The sequence below is a fragment of the Eptatretus burgeri genome, chromosome 6 (genome assembly GCF_056783735.1).
Source record: "Eptatretus burgeri isolate ZD-2024b chromosome 6, Ebu_testis_v1, whole genome shotgun sequence".
NCBI classification, from domain to species: domain Eukaryota; kingdom Metazoa; phylum Chordata; class Myxini; order Myxiniformes; family Myxinidae; genus Eptatretus; species Eptatretus burgeri.
The window spans coordinates 65,192,026-65,215,216 of record NC_140966.1 but is presented as its reverse complement, the minus strand read 5'-3'; the positions used below and the strand labels follow the sequence as shown (position 1 = coordinate 65,215,216).

The 23,191-nt window shown below is 42.9% G+C and overlaps 1 protein-coding gene across 1 annotated transcript in view; it reads right to left on the bottom strand.

The window, feature by feature from the left end:
* The window catches only part of LOC147024965 (nuclear factor 1 A-type-like), a 233,556-nt gene that overhangs the window by 207,097 nt on the left and 3,268 nt on the right, over positions 1–23,191 (bottom strand). Inside the window, exons 3-5 of the mRNA XM_085887056.1 lie at positions 22,177–22,294; positions 19,649–19,687; positions 15,240–15,771 (exon numbers count right to left, since the gene is read on the bottom strand). Of these exons, the coding sequence (XP_085743182.1) occupies positions 15,240–15,771; positions 19,649–19,687; positions 22,177–22,294 (689 nt within the window). The remainder of the gene's footprint in view (positions 1–15,239; positions 15,772–19,648; positions 19,688–22,176; positions 22,295–23,191) is intronic.

The following is a 23,191-nucleotide window of genomic DNA, read 5'->3' as shown; positions in this document are numbered from 1 at the left end:
CCTTTTACTATTTACAGAAGCCATTCTTAACAGTGGTGTAAGGCTCATGGAACCAGGCAAGGATCCAAAAAATGAGATGTCAGGAGGAAAAGGGGAGATATGTCAAAGGAGTTGGGGGAGAGGGGGTAATAATGGTAAGTCTGAAGTAGGGGCTACATATATCCTGAAACACTAATTCGCCAAAGAATAGTGGCCAAAATCCCATTTAAGGACATACCTCCATGTCAATCATGACATATTTTATGATAAAACACACTTTGGTTAAGAAATAAAGCACAAAACCTTTTTTTTTCAAATAATTTAAGGTCATAGATTGAGGAAACCAACAAGGTAAAGTCCAGGAACTTTCAATGGCAGTTACTCAAAGGTTCCATCACCACTCTAAGAGTACCTGAAGAAAATGTAACTCATTAGACCATGCACGCGAAGCAAAAAGCAGGGTTAAGAAATTGGTTCACGTCATTTTAATTTAAAAAAAAAGTTTAGCATTACTTTGGCTCTGAATTTGGCCTGATCACTCATGTGCAGACAGGAGTGAGATACTATTTTTACTCTGTCTGCCTGTCTGACAGTGTAACAAAATTGAAACTCATTCCAAACAGCAAACTTACTGTTTTTAAGGATGTTATAAAGGACACAAACAACAAGCACGAATAACTCATATAACATGGAAGATTGGGTGACGTAATTCACGCTGGATAAAACGGCGGTAATATCCGGAATTAATGTATTTATACGCCTTGTCAGGTCAGGTATGGGAGCATGTGCCAGAACAGTGCGTCGCTGCGTCCACTTTCCGCCGGTACTCCAGGGGCCTCCGTCTGGCCATCCCCCAGGCAGATGCCAGGCCCATCCCCATCTCCTTGAGATGATGGTCAACCTGTTGCAACCATGAGGCACGTGGTCGGCCCACTGGCCTCCTCCACTCATGAGACTCCCTCGCTGAATCTGGTGAGCAGGATCAGAGTCAGGAAAACGAGCCACATGTCCATACAGCCACAACTGACGCTCACGGACTATGCAGGTAACAAATCTCATCCGAGTCTCTCTCAGCAACCGCTCGTTGGACACAAAATCCAACCAGCGATAGCCAAGGATTCTCCGAAGAGACCTGGTACCAAAGGAATTAAGTCTCCGTCTCAGATCCTTGGTCAGAGTCCAAGTCTCGCACCCATAGAGCAAGACTGGAAGTACCAAGGACCTGAAGACTCGGACGTTCGTCCTCCCGCACAGGTACCGGCAGCACCACACCCCATGATCCAGTGAATCCATGAGTCCCCAGGCCCGACCCAGACGTCTATTGACCTCTGACTCACAGCTAGTAGAGACATGAATATCACTGCCAAGGTAAGTGAATCTCTCCACGACCTCAACATCCTCACCACAAACAGACACAGACAGGACAGCAGCATCCAAGATGTCACCGAAAGCCTGGATCTTAGTTTTGACCCAAGAAACCCGTAATCCCAACGGCTCCGACTCCTCATTCAGCACCTCGAGGGCCCCCAAGAGGATATCTAAAGTCTCCGCAAAGATGACTGCATCATCTGCAAAATCAAGGTCCGAGATCTTGACATTCCCAAATGATGCACCGCAACTTGATCTCTCCGACATCCTCCCTAAAATCCAGTCCATACAAGTGCTGAAAAGTGTGGGGGCAAGTACACATCCCTGACGAACTCCAGTAACAACTGGAAATAAGTCAGAGATGGTACCACCACACTTCACAGCACTCTCAGTACCAGAGTAGAGTTCAGACATCAGATCGATCAGTTTTGGTGGCACCCCACGAAGACCAAGAATCCTCCAGAGGACATCCCGATTCACTGAATCGAACGCTTTACAGAGATCAACATAGGCTGCAAGCAGCCCCTGCCGAAACTCTGGTCTGCATTCGGTGAGGACACGAAGTGCAAGGATACGGTCAATCGTTGACCTCTTTGGTGTAAAGCCTGACTGCTCTGGACGCTGGTGCTCAAGCAGATGGTGGCGAACCCTATCAAGTATTATCCGAGCAAAGACCTTGCCCGGCACTGAGAGCAGCGTCACCCCTCGGTAGTTGTTGCAGTCTTGGCGATCACCCTTCCCTTTCCAGAGAGGGACAACAAGGCCCCTCTTCCAGTCAGTTGGGATGATGCCTGTGTTCCAGGCAGAGCACAAAACTGCATGCAACGACACGAGTGCGGCATTTCCACCAGCCTTGAGAAGTTCGGCATGGATGCCACAGATCCCTGGAGCTTTGCCCCGTTTCAACTGGTTCACCGCAGCCCGTGTTTCCACAAGCGAAGGTGGACCACAGTTGATGCGAGGGTCAGCAACAGGGATTGTAACACCCTTGACGTCCAACTCGACAGTTGGGGGATCAGCCTGGTACAACCGCTCAAAGTAACCGGCCCAGCGGGCCTTCACTTCAGACTCCTTTGTCAAGAGCCTACCACTCTCTGCTCGAACTGTAGTGCTCCGAGGGATGGGCTTGGATGAACGTAATGCGCGAATTCCCCTGTAAGCGGGACGAGAATCACCTGTCCACAGGTGATGCTCTACCCCCTCACAGATTCCTCGCACATAGGCCTCCTTGTCCACCCTCAGTGCACGTACAGTTTTACGCCTCAGCTCCCTGAACAGCTCAGCTCTGCCATTCAGCCTGGCCCTGCGACTCTGGTCAATGGTATCCAGTGTCCCTTGAGAGACCAAATTCTTCTTTGCCCTGCGGTGAGCTCCAAGGCATCCACCGGCAACATCAAGGACGGTGATCTTGAAGGCGTTCCACAACTCTTCAGGACCCCCCAAAGCACCCAGACCCCCCAAGTGTCCACTCAGCCTGTTCGCAAACTCCTCAGCTACTCTCTCATCCCTGAGCTTGGCAACATCCAGCCGAGGCTGGGATGGTACCATTCTCCAGGATTTAAGGTGCAGCTTTAGAGTTGCTACAACAAGCCTGTGGTCAGTATTGAGGGACTGAGCACTCTGGTAGACCCTGCAGTTCTGGATCATCCTCCAACGACCGTCAATGAGGACATGGTCAATCTCCTTTGCCACACCGCCAGCGTTGGAATACCAAGTCCAGCGATGAGCTTGTGGACGCTGAAACCATGAACCAGCCACCCGAAGTCCATGACTTCTTGCAAAGTCAAGGAACTTAGTGCCATTCTGGTTCATAGTTCCTGACCCATGGGGACCAACACACACCTCATAACCATCCCTATCAGTTCCAGTCGATGCATTGAAATCCCCCAAGACTAGAAGTGTATCTCGTCTGGGGCACTGATCAACCACAGACTCGAGTGTGGCGTAGAATGCATCCTTCATGGTGAGGTCACTCGCCTCAGTCGGAGCATAAACAGAGACCAGGGAAATGACACCTAAGGAGTGACGAATCCTTAATCTCATAATACGCTCGTTGACCGGTGTTACCTCAATTATCATTGGGGTCAGCTTATTGGACACAGCTACAGCAACTCCTTGGGTATGGTAACCATCAGAGCGACCAGACCAATAGTAGGTGTAACCAATCACCATTATCTCACCGCAATCCGGTCTCCGAACCTCAGAGAGAGCTGCAATCCCGATGTCCAAACGCTTGAGCTCAGATGATAACAGAGACAGGTGATCATCCTCTCTTAGGGATAGGACATTCCAGGCACCCACCCGAAGGGACCGCCTCAGGTTAACCCAAGGAGACCGCCGTCTGGTGGACGACACCTCAGCACCACTCCGACACACTCTCCCGCAATCTGACCCAGGGATGTTACCCGTGGTTTACCTCCTATCATCAAAGATTGGGGGTCCTGAAGGCTTTGCCCCAATCCCGTCATCCGGTGAGCTGCCCTGCGAAGGGAAGCTGCACAGGAGGTACTCCCACGGAGTGGGTTTTCAGATTTTTTTGCGTTTTTGCGTTTTGCGGAATGAAGGGTTTTATGTTGGCCGGAGTGCAAATCCTGCCACCAACCTCCTAATAAGAAGTGACCCAACTGCAGGAGGACGTCTGCAGACTCAGTTGGGCACTAGATATTGGCTCACAAGGAGCTCCTCCGCCCTTTGACAGGTTTTGTTTTTAATCCTGCTGGGTGTCCATATCCAAACACCCTCCTCACCAGAAAACCTGGTGGGGGAGACGGTTTAGTCGCCGACAACCCGACCATGGAACAGCTTAGTACAGGTTTACATGGTACCTGTAGCAGGTCACAGATCGAACCTGACCTGACAGATAAACCTTTGACAGATACGCCTTGAAACCTCTTTAAACCTTTACTTAAATTGAATTATATACTTGAATATTGTAGAACACAAATTGCCTTAATAATACTCACAATAACCATGCTATATATCGATATGTAGCATGAGAGGGCATGGCATGTGAGGGTGTACATTGTCGGGGTGAAGAAGACGACGCGGATATGGCGAATATGACACTAATTGATGCTGCCTTTTATGGTGATCAATAAAGCTTCCATCTCCTAAACTGCGACTCAATGTCGTGTTACGATAATGTAGAAGGGTAGTTTATAAGACTGCTTCGGTTGTGCTAAGTTTCTGGATTTTTTTAAACGATCTTTAAAATCATTATTTTTATTAAAATTGAAGAACTGTATATACTTCAACACTGCACAGGATATCGTGTTCTATGAACTTTCCAGTTTACTATGATTCTGTGGCACATAGCAACATAGTCGTGACAATTTTCACCATGACATGTTGTTAACCATAACATTTGGATGGATGGTCCCTGTCCCCATCAGGCACATGGGGCTGCTGAGGAAGTTTCACTGGCAAGGAGGCATAACCTCAGATGAGCTGCAACTTTGACACAGGATACTCAAATTGTTCACTTTCTCCCAGGGCTGGTACTCATTTTGCCTTCCTCAGAAGGATGGCAGGCTGAGTCAACCAATCTGGTGTTATTTTGGCACGGCAAGGGCTTCAACTCGGGACCTTAAGCCAGCCTCCTTGACTGTTAAGCTACCACCACACCTCACCATAACATTTACTATTCTTAAAAGTGACAAGGGATGTCAGGATGGCCAAGAGGCACACACACTCGCCTCTAAGCTGTCTCGGCTGCGTAAGAATCTGGACCCATCAAGAAACCGTCATCCCGGTGTTTCACAAGCAGGGTGATTCATCAACGTGTGTGCCGTTCCTCAGATGGATGTTAAACGGGTTCCCGTCTGCCGGCACTAGATGGTCCATGTTAAAGATCTCATGGGGTCCTTCGTGAAGAGTAGGCGAGCTATCGCCGGCACCATGAACAAATTCCAATTCTTGTCCTGATTTCCTGAGTCAGAGTGGCAACCCATTCATAACTGTAGCCTACCTAGTAACTGTTTTGGCAGCACCAATGCTCTGCACAGGCATAGGGCATGGTACATGATGATGATAAATAGTGACAATTTTTCATCATAACATGTTTCACCATCGTTGAATGTTTATCAAGAAACTTCCTCCTTGACGTAGTAAAATGAACAATACTAAAACGGCACTCAGTGGAGCACATACCTCCGCCAGGCTGAACAGTTAACGTTTTGTATCCCATAGATAGGCCAGATCTGAATCCAGATCTTAACCAAAATATAATCAGTTCATCCTCGTCACACATCCAACCTGTCCACCAAATTTCTCCGAATCTGTTCATAACTTTTTGAGACATCATGCACACAGATAAACAGACAGACAAACAGGGCTGAATATATAGCCTCTGTCCACCTTCGATGGCGGAGGTAAGTATGAAGGCAATTGCACAATTTTGCGACAGAATAATGAAGTTCCACAATCAGTACAAAAAGCTATATACTATATAAGTTACTTTAAGCAGGTACTGTATTTGCGCATTTGTGCAAGTTGGCAAAATCACTGGCTGTGTAATGATACTTAGGAATGAGGTCGTTATGAAAGAAATGCGGCACAAGTTATGATTTTAAAAGTTATGCATTTTAAAAACTCAGTAGAATTGTGAAAGCAAGCTGGGAGGCATGCATCGGTGTTTGTAATGAATATGTTTGTTTGGAAAATCTGTTTATTCATGCTGTCTCTAATGGAGGCCAAATATGGGGTTGAATTGAAAAGAAGCTTGGATAAAAGCTTGGATTGGATAGACGGAGCTAATTACAATATGGCCGTGTTTTTCAAGCATGGGGATAATAATAATAATAATAATAAAAGTAGGACCTCGGGTCCTGAAGCTCACCTGGATCAGGAGCAACAGTCAATGACGTCATAAAATTTCAAAATTTTGTTTATGCGCATAATCTGGTCAGGTGATTGGTTGAAAGGAATCCCTCTCGATGCTGATTACTGCGATACAGGTTTACAGGTCATGCTTTAACAGGTCACAGGTCATGTTTTTGGCTGAGGACATGGCTTTGCTGCTGATGGCCTCCTGTAGGTTAGGGCAGGAATTTTTTTGATGTTTTCATCCTGATTTCAAGATTTTATTTGTCCGTTATTGAGTGAAGATTTTAAAACGGTCAACACACATTTGATAGGCATCAGATATGAAGCTTGTGGTAAAGTTTTACCAAAATTGCATGTTTAGATCAAGCGATAATGACTGAAGTGTTTGTGGACTCACTGACTGACTGATTTACCTACAGACACTGCTCGACCACATAAGCTCACCAGACTAAAGTCCAGGTGAGCTAATAATAATAAAATAAGGGAATATCCATCCAAATGTCAAAGTGATAATTGTCACGACTATGACCCAGGGGGGCAGGGCCAACATGATATTGCCCTTGCACATTATTTCCATGTGATGATAATAACTACCAGGTTTAATGAAGTTCTGCACAACCGTTTATGAGGAGATAGCATGACAGACAGATGGACAGACAGACAGATAGACATAGAAAATTAAAATATCCCCCCATTTTTAGCTCACCTGGACTTTTGTCAGGTGAGCTTGTGCGATCGAGCAGTCTCGGTAGGTGAGTGAGTGAATCAGTCAGTCAGTGAGTTAGTCGGTGAGTCCGTAAAACACTTCAGTCATTATCGCTTGAACCAAACACACGATTTTGATGAAGCTTGACCAAAACCTTCATCACATGAGTTGCACCAAAGTATATCGACCGCATCAAAATCTGGGCTCATTGAGGGGGTCTACGGGATGGAGTTTGACCCCCCAAAAATAGGTATTTGCTCTCTTCTCTGAAACTACACATACATATTTGATGAAACTTCATCACAACCTTCATCGCCCGTGATGTACCAAAATGTATGGACGGCGTTAAAATCTGCACTCATTAAAGGGGTCTATGGGAGGGTTTTAACCCGCCCAAATAGATATTTTCTCCCTTCTCCAAAACTACACATGACTTCGATGAAACTTGAACATAACCTTCATCAACCATGATGTACCAAAGCTTATCATCTGCATATTAATCTGTGCTCATCAAGGGGGTCTACAGGGAGGGGGGTTGATTCCCCAAAATAGGTATTTGCTCTCTTATCCAAAACGACACAATTTTTATGAAACTTGACCACAACATTCTTCATTCATGATGTACCAAAGTGTATTGACTGCATCAAAATATGTGCTCAAGGGAGTATCCGGGGGGAGGGGTGGAGGGTGTTCTGGCCCTCCAAAATAGGTATTTGCTCTCTTCTCCGAACCACACAGAATTTCAATGAAACTTCACCAAAACCTTCATCACCCATGATGCACCAAAGTTTGTTCACACCATTAAAAAATTCAGGGTCTAAGGGGGTTTGAGTGACTGTTTCTCCTGATCCAGGGAAGCTTCAGGACAGGGTGTCCTATTAAACATATACATACATATGTATATATATATATATATATATATATATATATATATATATATATATATATATATATATATGAGGTGTGTTCAAAAAGTATCCAACCTTAATTTTTCGTGTGTAAACAAATGAAGCTAGGGAGGCGTGGTTTGGTGCACGTATGTAGGTGATCCTAATCCGTATGTGTGAATATTTTCCCGACTGCAGAAGCTGTCAGTCGCCGACAGATCGCCGATGAGTGAGGAAGTGTAAGTGAGCGCCGTCGGATTTTCGTTTTTGACAAAATGACGGATCACTGTGGTCTCATCGCCAGTGATCACTGTATTGAAGAAGTTGGGATCGCTGTTCACAGTCTCCAGCATGTCCTGTGCGATCTCAAAACGGAGTTGCTTCTTCTCGATCGTTATCAGCTTTGGCACGAACTTCGCTAAGATTCTCCTTTAGCCCAAATCCTCAGTCACAATGGAATGAACGGATCCAATGCTGATGCCCACCTCGTCTGCAAGTTCTCTGATCGTGATTCGACGATCCTGCATCAGCAGGGTCCTCACTTGGTCAATGACGATCTCATTTCGGGAGGTTGAGGGCCTACCAGAACGTGCTTCACTTCCCACTGATGTGCGACCATCTTTGAAGCGGTTGTAACACTCTTTTATCTGTGTGGTGCCCATTGCTTCATTCCCGAAGACCTGTTGAATCTTGTGGATCATTTCCACTTGGGAATTGCCAAACTTTACACAAAATTTGATGCAGTAGCGTTGTTCAAGTTTTTCCGTCATTTTGTCAAAAACGAAAATCCGACGGCGCTCACTTACACATCCTCACTCATCAGCGGTCTGTCGGCGACTGACAGCTTCTGCAGGCGGGAAAATATTCACGCACACAGATTAGGATCGCCTACATACGTGCACCAAACCACGCCTCCCTAGCTTCATTTGTTTACGCACGAAAAATTAAGGTTGGATACTTTTTGAACACACCTTGTGTATATATATATATATATATATATATATATATATATATATATATATATATATATATATATATATATATATATATATATATATATATATATATATATATATCTTGAACCTGGGATCTCAGCTTTGCCACCAGCTGTGTGCTGAGATGACAAAATCAAAAGGAGGCCAAACCATAACATGCTGTCTAAACCATTGCAAACAAAACTAAAGTGAAGTTGATGGCACGCCATTGAAAATCCCCCATGCTTCCTACCTAAAGTAAAGTGCAAAGATAGCAAAAAGTTCCACCAGGAATGACCTAATGCCAATTTTTCCACCAGTTTTGACCCTTATCATCCTCGGTCCCCAGCCCCTGGGACATGAACCTGCTGTTAAATCCAAAATAAAACCTTACATATTTCATGTATCTCCCAATTTTGATTGCATATAAAAAGTTTCATTTAAAAATGTTTAAAATGTGCCAGTAATTGCATGTTTTTGTATTTGACCTTTTGACGGTGCTCCAGAGGCTGGGGCCAAAATGGCAGTGCCCTTGCACCTTCTTGCCATGTGGTGATCATAACTACCAAGGTTGGTGAATTTCTGCCCAACCGTTTAGGAGGTGATAGTGTGATGGACGGACAGACAGACAGACAGACAGACAGACAGACAGACAGACAGACAGAGCCGATTTCAATATCCCCAGTTTTTCTCAAAAAGCATGGGGATAAACATCGTGGAGAATTTGCCCGTCGGTACAATATCAACCTTTTCTCTACATGTGGCCCATATATCCATTTCCCTCCCTTTTCCTTACTTCGATCTCATCCCAATGTTTTCCTTTCTCAACCATCCTTCCCAAAACTTCCCCACCTTGTCTTTTCTTCAACACCTTTCCTATTTTCCCTTCCTTTTCTCAATGCTAAAACGCATCCCCAATTCGAGCAATGTACGTAATATGTATTCAGCCCATCATTCATGTAAAGATATAAATTGCACTGTACAAGTAATAACCAGAGCCTTCAACCACTGTAACAGACAATGTAATGGAAAAGTTTAAAATGCCAGAAAAAGCACGGAAAGAAAAAAGCAGTTCTACATGTACTCCGGAGTCATATTTCACGATTCTTAATATAAATTGTCTCCTCAAACGATTTCAATAAGAGTGAAAATTTGACACTGGAACAGTTTTTCAAAATTCTCTGATAGTTTCTGTTTCTTTGTAGTCTGGAGCTTCTATCCAATCCAACCATTCTTGCCAAAAAGTCAAGTTCAAGTGTCCTGAAAAAGCACTTGGCTTGATCCACGGTCACGGGCAAACCGGCACAATCTTGTTATTTATCAGCCATCAGATGCTGCACATGCAGCTCTGACTGCTAGTCTGCAAAGCATGTAGCTCCCCCATCACTGTTCCCCTTCCATTACCTTTTCGTCTTCCTGTGCACCATAATTTCCCGAAATGGAGGAAAAAGTTTCACTCAGTCCAATAATCCGATAAGGGAAGTGAGCAAGAAAAGTAGTGATACGGCAACAACAGCTACCACTTGGTGACTCACTTGCTTCTTTCTTTCTCTCTCTCAGCTGCCTTTATAGGCATTGCATCAAATATTCCACAGGATGGCAAGAGGAGTGGAGCATTAAACCACCAACAGTCTCGGTGGTGAGAGTGGTAACCCAGCAATTAGCATAGCCTGTTGTGGTACACCGTGAAAATAAGGTTTCACAGGTGGTGGGAATGCTTGGTTCCAACCTCACTTTATGTGGTTTCCAGTTTTTGCCTTCTGAAAGCACCTTGTACTATTTCTTCAGCAGAGCTGGTCATCTGCCTCTAATCGGTTCTCTTTGTTAACAAACTCCAGATGGTCAGTGTTGCACAGGTAAAGGGAATCCAGAAGCGCAGACATCTTCGAGGCATGTGGGCGGGTAGGGCAAATCCACAAGTGCAGCCATCTTTGGAAACACAGATAGGAGTTGACTGGTGCAGCTTCAAGATTGTCGAGGAATGCAAAAGTTCAGCCATCTTTGAATTTTAAAAGTGTACAGATAGATGGTCCTTGGGCTGGCAGAATAGCTCAGAGGAATGCGTACTTGCATTTAAGCTGTCCAACCCGTGTTTGAACCTCGATCAAGCTCTACACCGTCACCGTGGTTGTTTCGCATGCAGGGTGAGGCATCAATGATTTACATTTTTTGTGTACCATGTCGAGGCTCATGTAAGAGCTAATATCCAGAAACATATAACAAGACAGGAGACAAGAGGGGTGGGAGAGGGAAGCACAAAATAGTGGGGAGCAGAGACAATATAAGATCTGTGGAAGGGAGAGGGATGGGGCGGGGTACATGTGGTAAACAAGATGGTACTACAGGGATTCAAGGAGGAAAACAGGGAATTTGAAGGAGGTGGATTTGGGGTGGATTAACGGGGGTACTGAAGATCAAGATTTTGGATGGGGGAAGATACGAGATGGTGGTGAACAGCTGTTTTGAAAACCTGGAGGGAGGAGTGAGTTTGAAGAGAGTGTGGGAGTTTGTTCCAGAGGCGGGAAAAAAGAGGAATGAAAGAGTGAAGGTGAGCAGTTTGCACCATTCATAGGGAAAAATATTAAGCTGGAGGGCCTGTCTGACAGCACTGGTTATTGGTGGACATTGAGGATGTTATTTGTGAAGAGGAGGTGAGTTATCGCCGTCTCCCTGGAGCAAATTACAAATCTTGTCCCCTTCGGTCAAACGTCGGGCTTTGCCTGGTGGTTCGTGAAAGATTTGGACCAAAGATGTTTCCTGTCAGAAGGTGGAAATAATTGCGGCTTTTAAAATTAATTTTCATATACAAGGCTCTGGGGTCATGGAAGAGCTAAATGACAAAAAGCAACAGCTTCACAGATTACCAAAGGGTATGTGGGAGTGGACATAAAGAAGGAAAGGAGGAAGAAGAACAACAAAAAATACAAAAAAAAAGCACAAAGATATGGTCCTTACAATCATGTCAGTCTTAATTTTTAACTAAACGGATACAAGGTATGTGAAATTTAACTGTGTCTAAGAAAATACAACTTAAAGGACAAGCCAGTCAAAAGGCCTTTGATTAGCTGTAGAAGTTTTCACTAAGCCTGGCATTCAGGACAAGCCTGTGTTTGGGCCTTGCTTGGCATGGCTGCATGAGCCTTACAACTCAGCGGGGCCTTTCAAAGGCTGCAGACTTTGGTCAAGGGTAAGCTCCGCCTGTGGCCCGTGCGCTCATCAATCAAGTGTCATTAAGAGCTGCCGATCAGACACATGATGGGCCGGCTGGGGAAATGCAGGGTGCGTATAAACTGCGGACAGATGGGCAGACAATTGAAGCCCAAAGAAACAACACTACAAACTTTAGTCCCCTCTTGCAAGCAAAAAAAACTTTTCAACATTGCCAGTTTCTTACCCACGCGACGAATTCCACCCTCCCCAATTCACACCCCTGCTCACTCACCTCCCAAACCACCCACCCTCCATCTTCCCACCGCTTGCTTGCCAGCCTAGCCCTGTCTCAAACTTACTGCATCTCCCCGCTGCCCGTCCCATGGTGAGCCAATGAAACTGTGTCCATTGTCCGGAATAATTGCCACATTCCTCCGTGCAGCTCCCTGTGGCTCCGCGCAGAGTCAAGCTGCAGCACGCCTCTTGCATCCCTGGCAACCCTGCCTCTAGCTTTGTGCTTCCAGCTCAGCCAGAGTCAGAGTCAGAGCCAGGAGCGAGCAGTCGCCGTTGCTTTTCCCTGCCTGCCACCCTCATCCACCTCCTTTCTTCCTTTCTGCAAAGGCGATTAATTTAATTAGGCTAGAGGGGCAGAACTGTAGTTACGCCACAGAGTCATGTGTCCTGATCATTTCTTAACTGCCCCTCTGAGAACTTCACCCAACAACTTCCCCCGACATTCTCTCCAACCAACCTCTTTGTGCTCACGCACTTTTGTGTTTGCTCGACATATGTCACGTATTTGAGTTAGAAATATATTTACAACTCCCCAAGAAACTAGCAAACCAAAAGGGATGAAAAAGAAGCACGCATGCCATGAGAGCTGTGCGATCATTCAAACTGACTGAGAGTTCTGTCAAGAGTTCTGTCATATGGTACGACAGCCCAGTACATGGCACACGAATACAATTAAAATGCAAACCTTGTGCCAGTATTTTGGGAAATGTTGCCATTTATGAACGTACAGGAAAGGCATAAACTAAGCTCAACACTCCTGGGACTTTAACAATCACTGAAAATAGAGGAACGGATCGCTGAATTTACATAGAACCAAACAAACAGCGCTCAGCGTCATTCAGCACAATTGATGTCATCTGTGCTGTATGATGTTTAATCTGGAACAAGTTAATAGAAAACGTAGCACTCCCTCCAGGCTACCTTGAATAATCCAGGGATACAGTTTAGCCATGATTAAAAGGAAACCACATTCTGTCTTGTGCATTTGGGGCTGGAGGAGGGGGACAATGGTGGGAGGGGGGGGTGTAATGTTAAAAAAAAAAGAAAAAAAAGGAGCTTGTTCCTTAAAATGTAATCAGCATTTTGACTGTTAGTCGGACAGTTGTAGAGGAGACTGCCTCGCTGGTAACTTCAATGAGAGGAAGGGAGGGGGGACGGGCATTGGCATCCCACCTGCTTACAAAGTCCTATGTCAAATGGCATGAAGCGGTGGCCTCATGGGCGTGCCCTTTACACTCCAATCACTTTCTTTCATCAAACTGGCCTAGCAAAAGGTGTCAAACGCCACAGCGGAGCCAAGTTTATTCAAGGGATGGTTGAACATCTGAATCAAAATAATTATAGAAAGCAGCAATTTTGTTTGTAAATACTTTGTGCGGAGCAAAACCAGTTCCACATTTTTCTCCCTTTCTGGAATACTTTTCGTGAGCACTTTTGCATCGACTGCAAGAGGCCAATGGACTTTTGAACTTCATCGTGTCCTTCTGTAGCCCTGCCAATTTTCTATCAAGTTATTTTGCCGACTTGCTGTCTTGCACTAAGTGAGTGGCAAGACATAGCATTACATCAGCTATTACACAAGGACCCAGTAGGCATCGGAAATCATATACCCAATGCATAGGATCATCATATGCAAGCAGAAACAGGCCAAATAATGTCACCATCAGCCTTCTCCATCCAACCAACCTCCCTTGTGCTCAATTATTCAACGAAATCTATTTACATTTTTCGGTTCCTATATTGTTGGAGAAGAAAATCTCAAGCTATTGCTATCTGCATTATACTGTACTATTATTATTGTTATTATTATTTCCACCTGCAATACAATTTTCCCATCATCCGACTCGAGTCACCCCCAAACTTTCTCGACGCGCAAGAACGCATCTCCGAGACAGAAGCGCTGCACCAGCAATGGGAGGGCGCCTGAGGTTCTCGGTAATATTGCATGTTATTACAGCAAAAACGTTCGCAATGCGCAGAGCACATCACACTTACCTGTTTGCCATGGCACGAGTACAACAAAAATAGCAGGGATTAAAGGCTTAGGGATAAGACACCCCCATTGTTCCGCCCAATGGGAATGTGTGATTTTGCAGCAGAGTGAAGCCGAGAAACACACGCTGTAAGACCTGGCATCACGAACCTGCCCATGGTGAAATAAATGCAGTTGGAGGCTCGGATTCCAAATATATGAAAATGAAATGAGGGCTTTGTTGGGTCCACAGCGCTGCTTGCTTGATAAATCACAAACAATCACAGAAAATCCCGTTTGCATAAACAGTAACACAGAGCAAGACTCGGGAGAAAAAAACAAAGGGGGTGGGGGGGGGTTAGATTCCAAGAACTAAATAATTTAACACAAGCTGAAAAAAACAACATTCATACCAAAACCAAAAGCATATCGGGAAACAACAATAAATGATCATCAAACATTAACAGAACCAGAGGTAGTCACGGTTAAGGGGGAAAAATACTTTGGATAAAACAATAATTCACAGAAGCCCAAAATTACCAAAGATGGGGCCTCAAAATGAGTAGATAAAAGGGATCCGTTGCCTGCAGATAACCAAATATGCAGTCCAATGAAAGGGGTTTTGTACATTAGCAAAGCGAATGAAAGAGCCAGCCAGCTGAGACCCCGTGCCTGTGCTACGCTTCCCAGCGTACAATCCAGTCACAGGCAGGGCCTGTTGTAAAGCATTTAAACTAGACTGAAGCCTAAGTCTTAAGCCAATGCATCATCCCATTGCGATATGCATGAAACAAAATCCGAACATTAATGTCATCTAATTACAACTTACCTGCGAGCTGAGTAAAGATTAAATACAGAACAAAATATGCTTGAGATCTGAGCGGCTCACACAGTTTGGTTTAGAGAACGACACCATTCTAATAAGAGAACGACACCATTCTAATAAGAGAACGACACCATTCTAATAAGAGAACAACACCATTCTAATAAGAGAACGACACTGACAAGATACCCTCACCATCCTAAAACAGCCACTTTCATAATGGTTGGCCAGTCTGACTAGGCCACATTAAACAACATCTTACCTTGTGCGCTCACAAAGTAGGCCAGGAAAAGGTCGAGCTCTTTCACAGAGATACCAATGTGATGCGGTTGCACACACAGGCCAGGCGTAGAACATTGTGGAGACTTCACCAGTCGTTCGCCATCCGTGCTCTCGAGTGGAACACCCTTGAAAAGAATGACCATTACAAGGTCCAGGCGCCAGACCTTATCAGCCTGCCTCAAACAGTCGATTCTCCGCATTTTGCCCTTCTGATCTGGGTTTGAAAGGACGCAACAGGGCGCCTTTTTTCCAGTAACCGTCAGTACAAAGTCCTCACGATACTCGGGTCGGATGTCCTTACGTAGCTTGGCCAGGAGACGCGAGGCCCACTTTTGTTTCACTTCAGCCTTCTCAACCAGAAGCTCATCTTTGACAACACGTTCCTCCTCCTTGGACATGCGCTTCTCATGCTTCTTGAAGTACTTGCGCTTACGCGCTTGCAAGTTAAACCATGTGTAGGCAAAGGATCTCACGTGTGGCAGCAGAGCCTCGATGAAAGGGTGGAACTCATCCTGCAAGAAACAGGTTGGAAGGGCAAAGGCATAAAACAGAGTATGCTCGTTAGTCCTGGGAATTAACATTTCCACACTCTTTATACTTATACAGTGTACAAACTGCCTGCTTCGAGGAAACTCCCATTCTTAGTTTTATCAGGTACCTTCGAGGACTCCGGGATAGAGGTGCTGGCCTGCCAAGACAACCCTTTAACCAGAACTTCCGTAAATAAGGAAAAGGGGTGATATCAATATCCAAGAGGATTGGGTTATTTGAGTCGTTCTATCTCTGTGTTCAGTGGGCCCATAGACTTCTGTCAATGGCAGGCTGTCTGGAGCCTTAAGTCTGATACCCACATCTCATTGTGAAGCATTTGGGCAGAATTCACATTTTTGACAACTAGTTGGTTACACCACAGGAGGATTTTATTTTTTAAATCCCAATAAGGCCTGATGTGAGCCATGAATCAATAATTATAATAATAACAAGAACAACAATTATATATTATATTTGTCACAAACACATGATGAGGCTTGCACCTTAAGGTATTTCACATAAGTGTTTGTGAAAAGGTTTTGAAAGAAGCATTTTATAAAAAATAAAATAAACACAAATTAATTATCGTGCTTGACAGATATATATATATATATATATATATATATATATATATATATATATATATATATATATATATATATATATATATATATATATATATATATGGGTTTTTTCACATCTGTACTCAAAACACTTGTATTCACCGATTGGGCACAACAATCAATACACCATGAATAAGTTTTGTTACCTTCTTTGCAAGAGGAGTCATTATCGAGCGGAATTAAATAAAGATTGTACAGTTCATCAAATGAGCAGGATGAGTTTATCAACTGCAACGATTCCGCAAGTTATTAATGCCGACTGTGAGAACAAAACACATCTCACGAACAAGTGCAAAAAGCATCACTGCTCAGGTTTTACCAAGTACAACATTTCTGACAACAATAATGGTCTTGTGCATATTACCAATCCGATATTTTGAACAACCAAAAGGAGGGATAAACTCAGTGGAGCATTATTTATTGAATGATCAACAAACAGAATCCAGAAAGAAAGAAAGAAAAAAAAAATCAACATTACAGTTACAACGTCCCACACATTGATGACTTCCTAGTTTGTGAAATGACGAACTGTTAATATCAATATAATACAAAGACAAATGCTATTTTGTGGATACGAATTGCTGAACATGAGACAAGTGTCTGCACCTCCAATTAACAATAACCTAACATGGATTTACAGTGGAGCTGCTTGTAAGATAGATATCACCTGAACCTGAGCAGCAATAATTGGGTATGGACACATAAGAGTTCATTAACTTTTTGTGGGGCTGACAGGATGGCTTAGAGGTATGCACATTCACCTTAAAGCTATTTCGGCTAGGTTCGAATCGTGATCCATCAATAAACTGTCATCCTGGTGTTTCACAGGCAGGGTGATTCAATAATGTGTGTTGTCCTTTGGATCGACGTTAAACTAGGTGTCTCATACACTAGCATTGGTTGGTGGACGTTAAAGATCCCATGGTGTCCTTCGTGAAGAGTACGCGAGCTATGGCTGACACCCGAAACAAATTCCAAATTCCTGCCCTAATTACTGCTGTGAAAGCAATGGCAAACTACCCAGTGTAACCCCTTGTCAAGAAACTGCTTCAGAAGCGTTGACGCTCTGAAACAGAGTATGGTACATCAGAATCAGAAAAACTGTATGCACCATATACCACAGCACAGTAGATACCTGCCCCTTGCTCATAAATGGTGACTGAAGTGTTTCAAGATTATGATCACTGCCAAATCAAAAAAACGGCAGATCAGGTTCCTATAATCCAAGTTTTCAATTCCGGAAGAAAGTCGTGAAAACCGCACCAATGAAACAAAGGTACAAACCCTGGAAAACCACATAGTGTATATTGTTTCAGACATTGACAACCAATATGAAAATTGGTTTCTTTCTTCTTTTTTTTTTTCTTACACTTTGGTGAGTGACATCTCTCAAATTAGCCTAAAGAAAATGAACAACTAGACAGTTAAATGAAAATAAGCACCAAAATATTTATTTTGTGAGACCACAAACATGGATTAAACTAAGTTATTAGATCCTGGTATGTTATTGTGTATATACATATATTATTATATAATATATACAGTGTCCACAAATTAACGTTCCAAATTGAAACTGTAATAAAGAAATAATGACATGGGATACAATGATGCTGTTTGCTAAACATGAAATAACTCTTCTCAAAGTTTATTTTCTCTTTTGCGTTTCCCAATGTGTTCTGTGACACCTGACATCAAATTTAATGCAAATGATAGCCCACAAGAAACAATGCAGTGTTGTGACCTGGTCTATGAAGACCAAATCAGCAAGACAGTTTCAACAAATCTTCAGGACGACCTATGGAAGGCAACCCCCATCTAGACAAACAATTTGTGAGTGGCAGAAGAGGTTTACGGAGACTGGTAACATCCTTCAGAGGAATGGGCAGGTCAGCCAATCATAAATGGTGAGGATGTTAAACACGTTCTTAAGTCGTTCAATGCAGTCCCTATATATCCATTCGGATAAAGATCCTTGATGATAAAACTTGATGAAATGTTATTTCAGATGCAGCAAACCTCATCCTTGTATCCCACTTCATTACAGTGAATTGTGGATGTATATATGTATGTATTTGTATGTACTGTATACGTATATATATATATATATATATATATATATATATATATATATATATATATATATATATATATATATATATATATATATATATCGTAAACTGATAACTGATGCTGATGACAACCAATCGATATGCTACGTATTATTCTCTGCAAGGTTTTGGCTGTAATGTCATATGCTTACAGAGTGAGGAAAATCAGTGCAATAAAGAGAAGAAGGCTGATTATATTTTGGCATGCCGAGCGGCGTGCATTCAACCCCCATCCCCCCTTCCAGTCCCACAAATGTGGCCGTGGCTATCAGGGCTTGGTTTTTTTGGCCATTACTCGTAATTTTTGCTGTTCTCGACATCTTGGATAAAGTACGAGGAAATATAGAGGAAAATGGAATGACAGCGGAAGCTGGATACGGTCATCTCGCTTACTCGTCGGTATTACCTCCCCAGGTATTATGCAGAATTACGATTCTTTTTTAAACCCACAATCAACAGCCGAGCATTCATTCAGCGCTTGTAGATGCTTTGTGGACCACATTCTGGAAGTTTTGTACGAGGTGTTCTACCAGCAGTTCATGTGCGTCGAACTAAAAAAAACGGGTCTGTAGATGAAGCCATCCCTGTCGTGGGATTGTGGCGTCACTGCATGTAGCGGCAGCAGGCGCCAGGCGCACTAACAGGTGAAGCCGCGAGCCTTGCTGAGCAGCAGACACAAAGCCATGGCAAAAATCAGACCCTGCGCAGATGGTTCATCACATGTGCCCACGTTTCGGTCATTACTGCAACGGCCAGCAAGCTGCTAATAGCACGGTAGTCTCAATACGTGTTAATACCTCGAGCACGTGCTTTTTGTTCTGTACAATATTATAGGCAGGCAGCAAAATGACTTCCAATATAGCAAAACGTGTGCGTCCAACGGCGAGTGTGCTAAGAATTCCATTCATTAAAAATAATTAATTAATGTCGAATTCACAAACGGAACTCAAATACATCAACCTTGTGATTCATTCCCTTCCTATACACCTGCATTGGTCTCTTCCAAAGAACATTACTCTCCCTTTATTTCTTTAACCACCGTATTGTGGAACGTAGAACACAACATATCTTCCTCTTACCAAGGGAAATGTAATCAAAAATGTGGAAATAAAAAAAACAAGACTTACATTTACGCTCACACTCAGGTTCAACGGTAAAGGCTTGTACTGAAAAAGCCGCAAAGAGAGAAAGAGAAAGCGCGGGGATACAATCAGCGTAAAGGCGAAGCTCGAGAAATTCCCTTTTAATACCACATTTGTCAACAAATACAAGATGAACTTCCGGATTCTTTTGGATGAAAACAACTAAGAAACCACCCCCTTCCCTAAAATAACCCTCCCCCCCCACACCGACCCCAATCTTCCCTAAAACAAAGCCAAGAACAACAAAATGATGCAACACCAAGTATTTGTGTGCCAGCAATATAGCAATAATAGAATTTAAAAAAATAAACCACAATACATACTTGGACACAAACAAAACCACAAGTAACATGCGGACGAAGCTTTCCAACTCATTGTTATTCCTCTTCGTAAAAATATTTAGGAGTTTGCGTGTCCCACCCATGAGCGAGAGCAAGACTGCCCGAGCGGCAACTGTGCGATCTAAGACGTGAAAACTTACCCCGATGATGCCGGGTGGACCGAAGGCAATGGACATGGGTGCTGCTGCTGTTTGAGACAAAGCTCGGGTGAAAAAAATGGACACCGGCCCTTTCCTGCAACCTTGCAGTTTGCTGTCCCTGCCAAAATTGAAAGTGCAGCACTGGCAAAGCTTGCGATTGGGGGGGGAAGCGCCGTTAGATTGCCCTTTCCTCCTTCTGCCCCTGCCTTTTGCGCCAAACGTTTTTCAGGTCGTGCCGTCTCAGTGCTCTTGCTCTCCACGCCGCGCCATGGCTGCTGGCCATGGAAAGAGGGGCACATACAGACCGCCGGCTGGCAGGAGGCGTGGAGCTGGAAAGCCAGCCCGCGAAACTGTTTCCAAAAGAGAGATGAGAGAGAGAGAGAGAGAAAGCCACAGAGAGAGAGAGAGAGAGGGAGCAGACGAGCGAACGATGGGAGGGGAAAACCTGACAGGCTGCAAACCTCAGCACCACCACTAGGTGTTGGGAGGAGAAAGGAGCTTCCTCAGAATGGGTTTCAGCTAAAGGGGGAGGAGTTTAAATACGAGATAGCGCCAATTGATGATAGGTCGGACTCCCTCCCACACCACCACAACCACCGACACCAGCAGGAGTCCTCACCATTTACCACCAACCAAATGACATATTTTGTGGGGGATAAACATGCAATGTTTGCAAATTCCTAACTTTATAACAAGCATACTTTAGTAATTAGTAAAGGGGAGAAAGAGCTGAGAGCACACTCTGAAGTGCAGAAATTAGAAATCCAAATGTACAGGGATTCGCAGTGTGCTGTGGGGGTATGGACCGTTCTAATTGCATTGATCAATCATGGCATTAAAAAACGGCCTCAAAAAGATTATATATACATATATGTATGTTGGAACTGTGCCCACATGCAAGTATTCAAAATCAGACGAGCGTTCGGATTTGTTGGTTGATACGGAACAACAATCAGACAACAAAGGGATGGTATGGCTGTAAGGGGAGGGATAAACATTATTTTGGGGAGGTGGGTGAAAATGATGTGAATAGAAGTGTGTGTGTGTGTGTGTGTGTGTGTGTGTGTGTGTGTGTGTGTGTGTGTGTGTGTGTGTGTGTGTGTGTGTGTGTGTGTGTGTATGTATGTGTGCGCGCGAGGTGACAATTAGTGCCGATTGTGCAGAGAAAGCAAATTCTGTATCAGGTGTTTTGCATGGTATTTTAATTTGGCAACACTGCGGTGCAAGGATTTTATGTCATCGAAGCAAGGAACAAATGTCTGTATTTCTCTTTGTTTCTCTAAAAACATCCGCAATATGCATTCAGCAGGCCTGTCCTAATTACAAGGTGTAATTTTAATCACTGCACTCGACGCTTGCAGCTCAAGGATTTTGTCACTCGTCCTACAGGCAATCTCCACGTAATTTACAAAGTAAATTTAATCCTGAAGTCGACGGATTATTTCCCTCCAATAACCACTTTTGGAAGGAAATTGGAAGGTGTGCAAACATTTACTGAATCTCTTTACCACCACCACTACCACATATACCTTAATTCTTGAAAGCAGGGTATTCCTACAGGGCAGGCAAATATGTGAAACAATTCTGCTCGAAGACTTCAACCTTAGTCAATGTTCAATTAAAGACGTCAAAAGAACCACTTAAAAACCTGCTTCGCAATATGCTTCGTTAAAGACAGAAAGAAACCGATGTGGAATTGCCTAGTTCATGCGCTGCACATTGAAAGGATGCTTCGGAATCACTTTGGCAGAAAGAGATTATTTGTTTCATCAACCATTACCCCCTGTCAACGAAGGTGCATACAACAGTTATTTCAGAAAACAAAAACTCGGCAAGACATGCCAAAAATGGAACAAAATAATAAATACAGACTTGAGGGATAATCTGCTCACCCCGCCGAGAGGGAAACACATGTATGATTATAGTCAATTAAAGGGCGCTAAAACAAGATACATATTTTGATTGCTGTACCCTCAAATGAACCAAGAATTTGATATGTCATCAAAAGATGTGATCAATGTATTATTGGCACCTGTATCGCTGCATTTATGAGCAGCTTGCTGAGATCTTTGCCTTGTGTGCCAGAATTCCTTCCCAGCTCTGCGTGTGAAAGGAACGATTCCTTTCTTTTCTTTTGTACCACATTATCCCTTGACAGTGAAATTTTAATGGAATAAAATCACCAAGAGGTTATGGCAAAATTGTTGCAGATAAATAATCAAGAACATTTCCTAAATCGCTCTGCTGTGCATAAAATATTTTGCTTTGAGATATATATATATATATATATATATATATATATATATATATATATATATATATATATATATATATATATATATATATATATATGTATATATATATATATACAGTATGTAATATATAGCATGCTCCAAATATTCTGACTAATTTAGAGATTTTCAAATCAATATATATATATATATATATATATATATATATATATATATATATATATATATATATATATATATATATATATATATATATATATATATATATATATATATATTTAATAGTACCGATGTTATATATCCCTAATTACGCTCTAAATATCTTGATTAATTTTCATAAATTTTGTATAATACAATATCAATATCAATATGCATATATATTTATTTATTTTAAATATTACATCTAAGAGTAATACATCTGACTGAGTACTCATAATGCTCTAAATATCCTGATAATTTTCATAATTCCTGTACAAGATGTAATATATATGTCCATAGTATTATAACAGCAATGATGCTTCAAATACTGTGATTTATTTTCATAATTCCTGTCCAGCATAGCTTCCATGTAAAGTGTGAAATGCGATAGAATGCAACTCTGCAAAATAAACAAATAAATAAATAAATAAAATTCAGCAAATTCATGAAACATTTATTTTCAAAACAAATCATCCAAATTTCCTTTAACTTTAGGTGCTATCATTTAAGCACAGTGTATGGATTATATAAAAGTACTGAAACAGCCGTTAGGTATACCATGTCCATGACTGACCGACACAATGTCAAAAACACCTC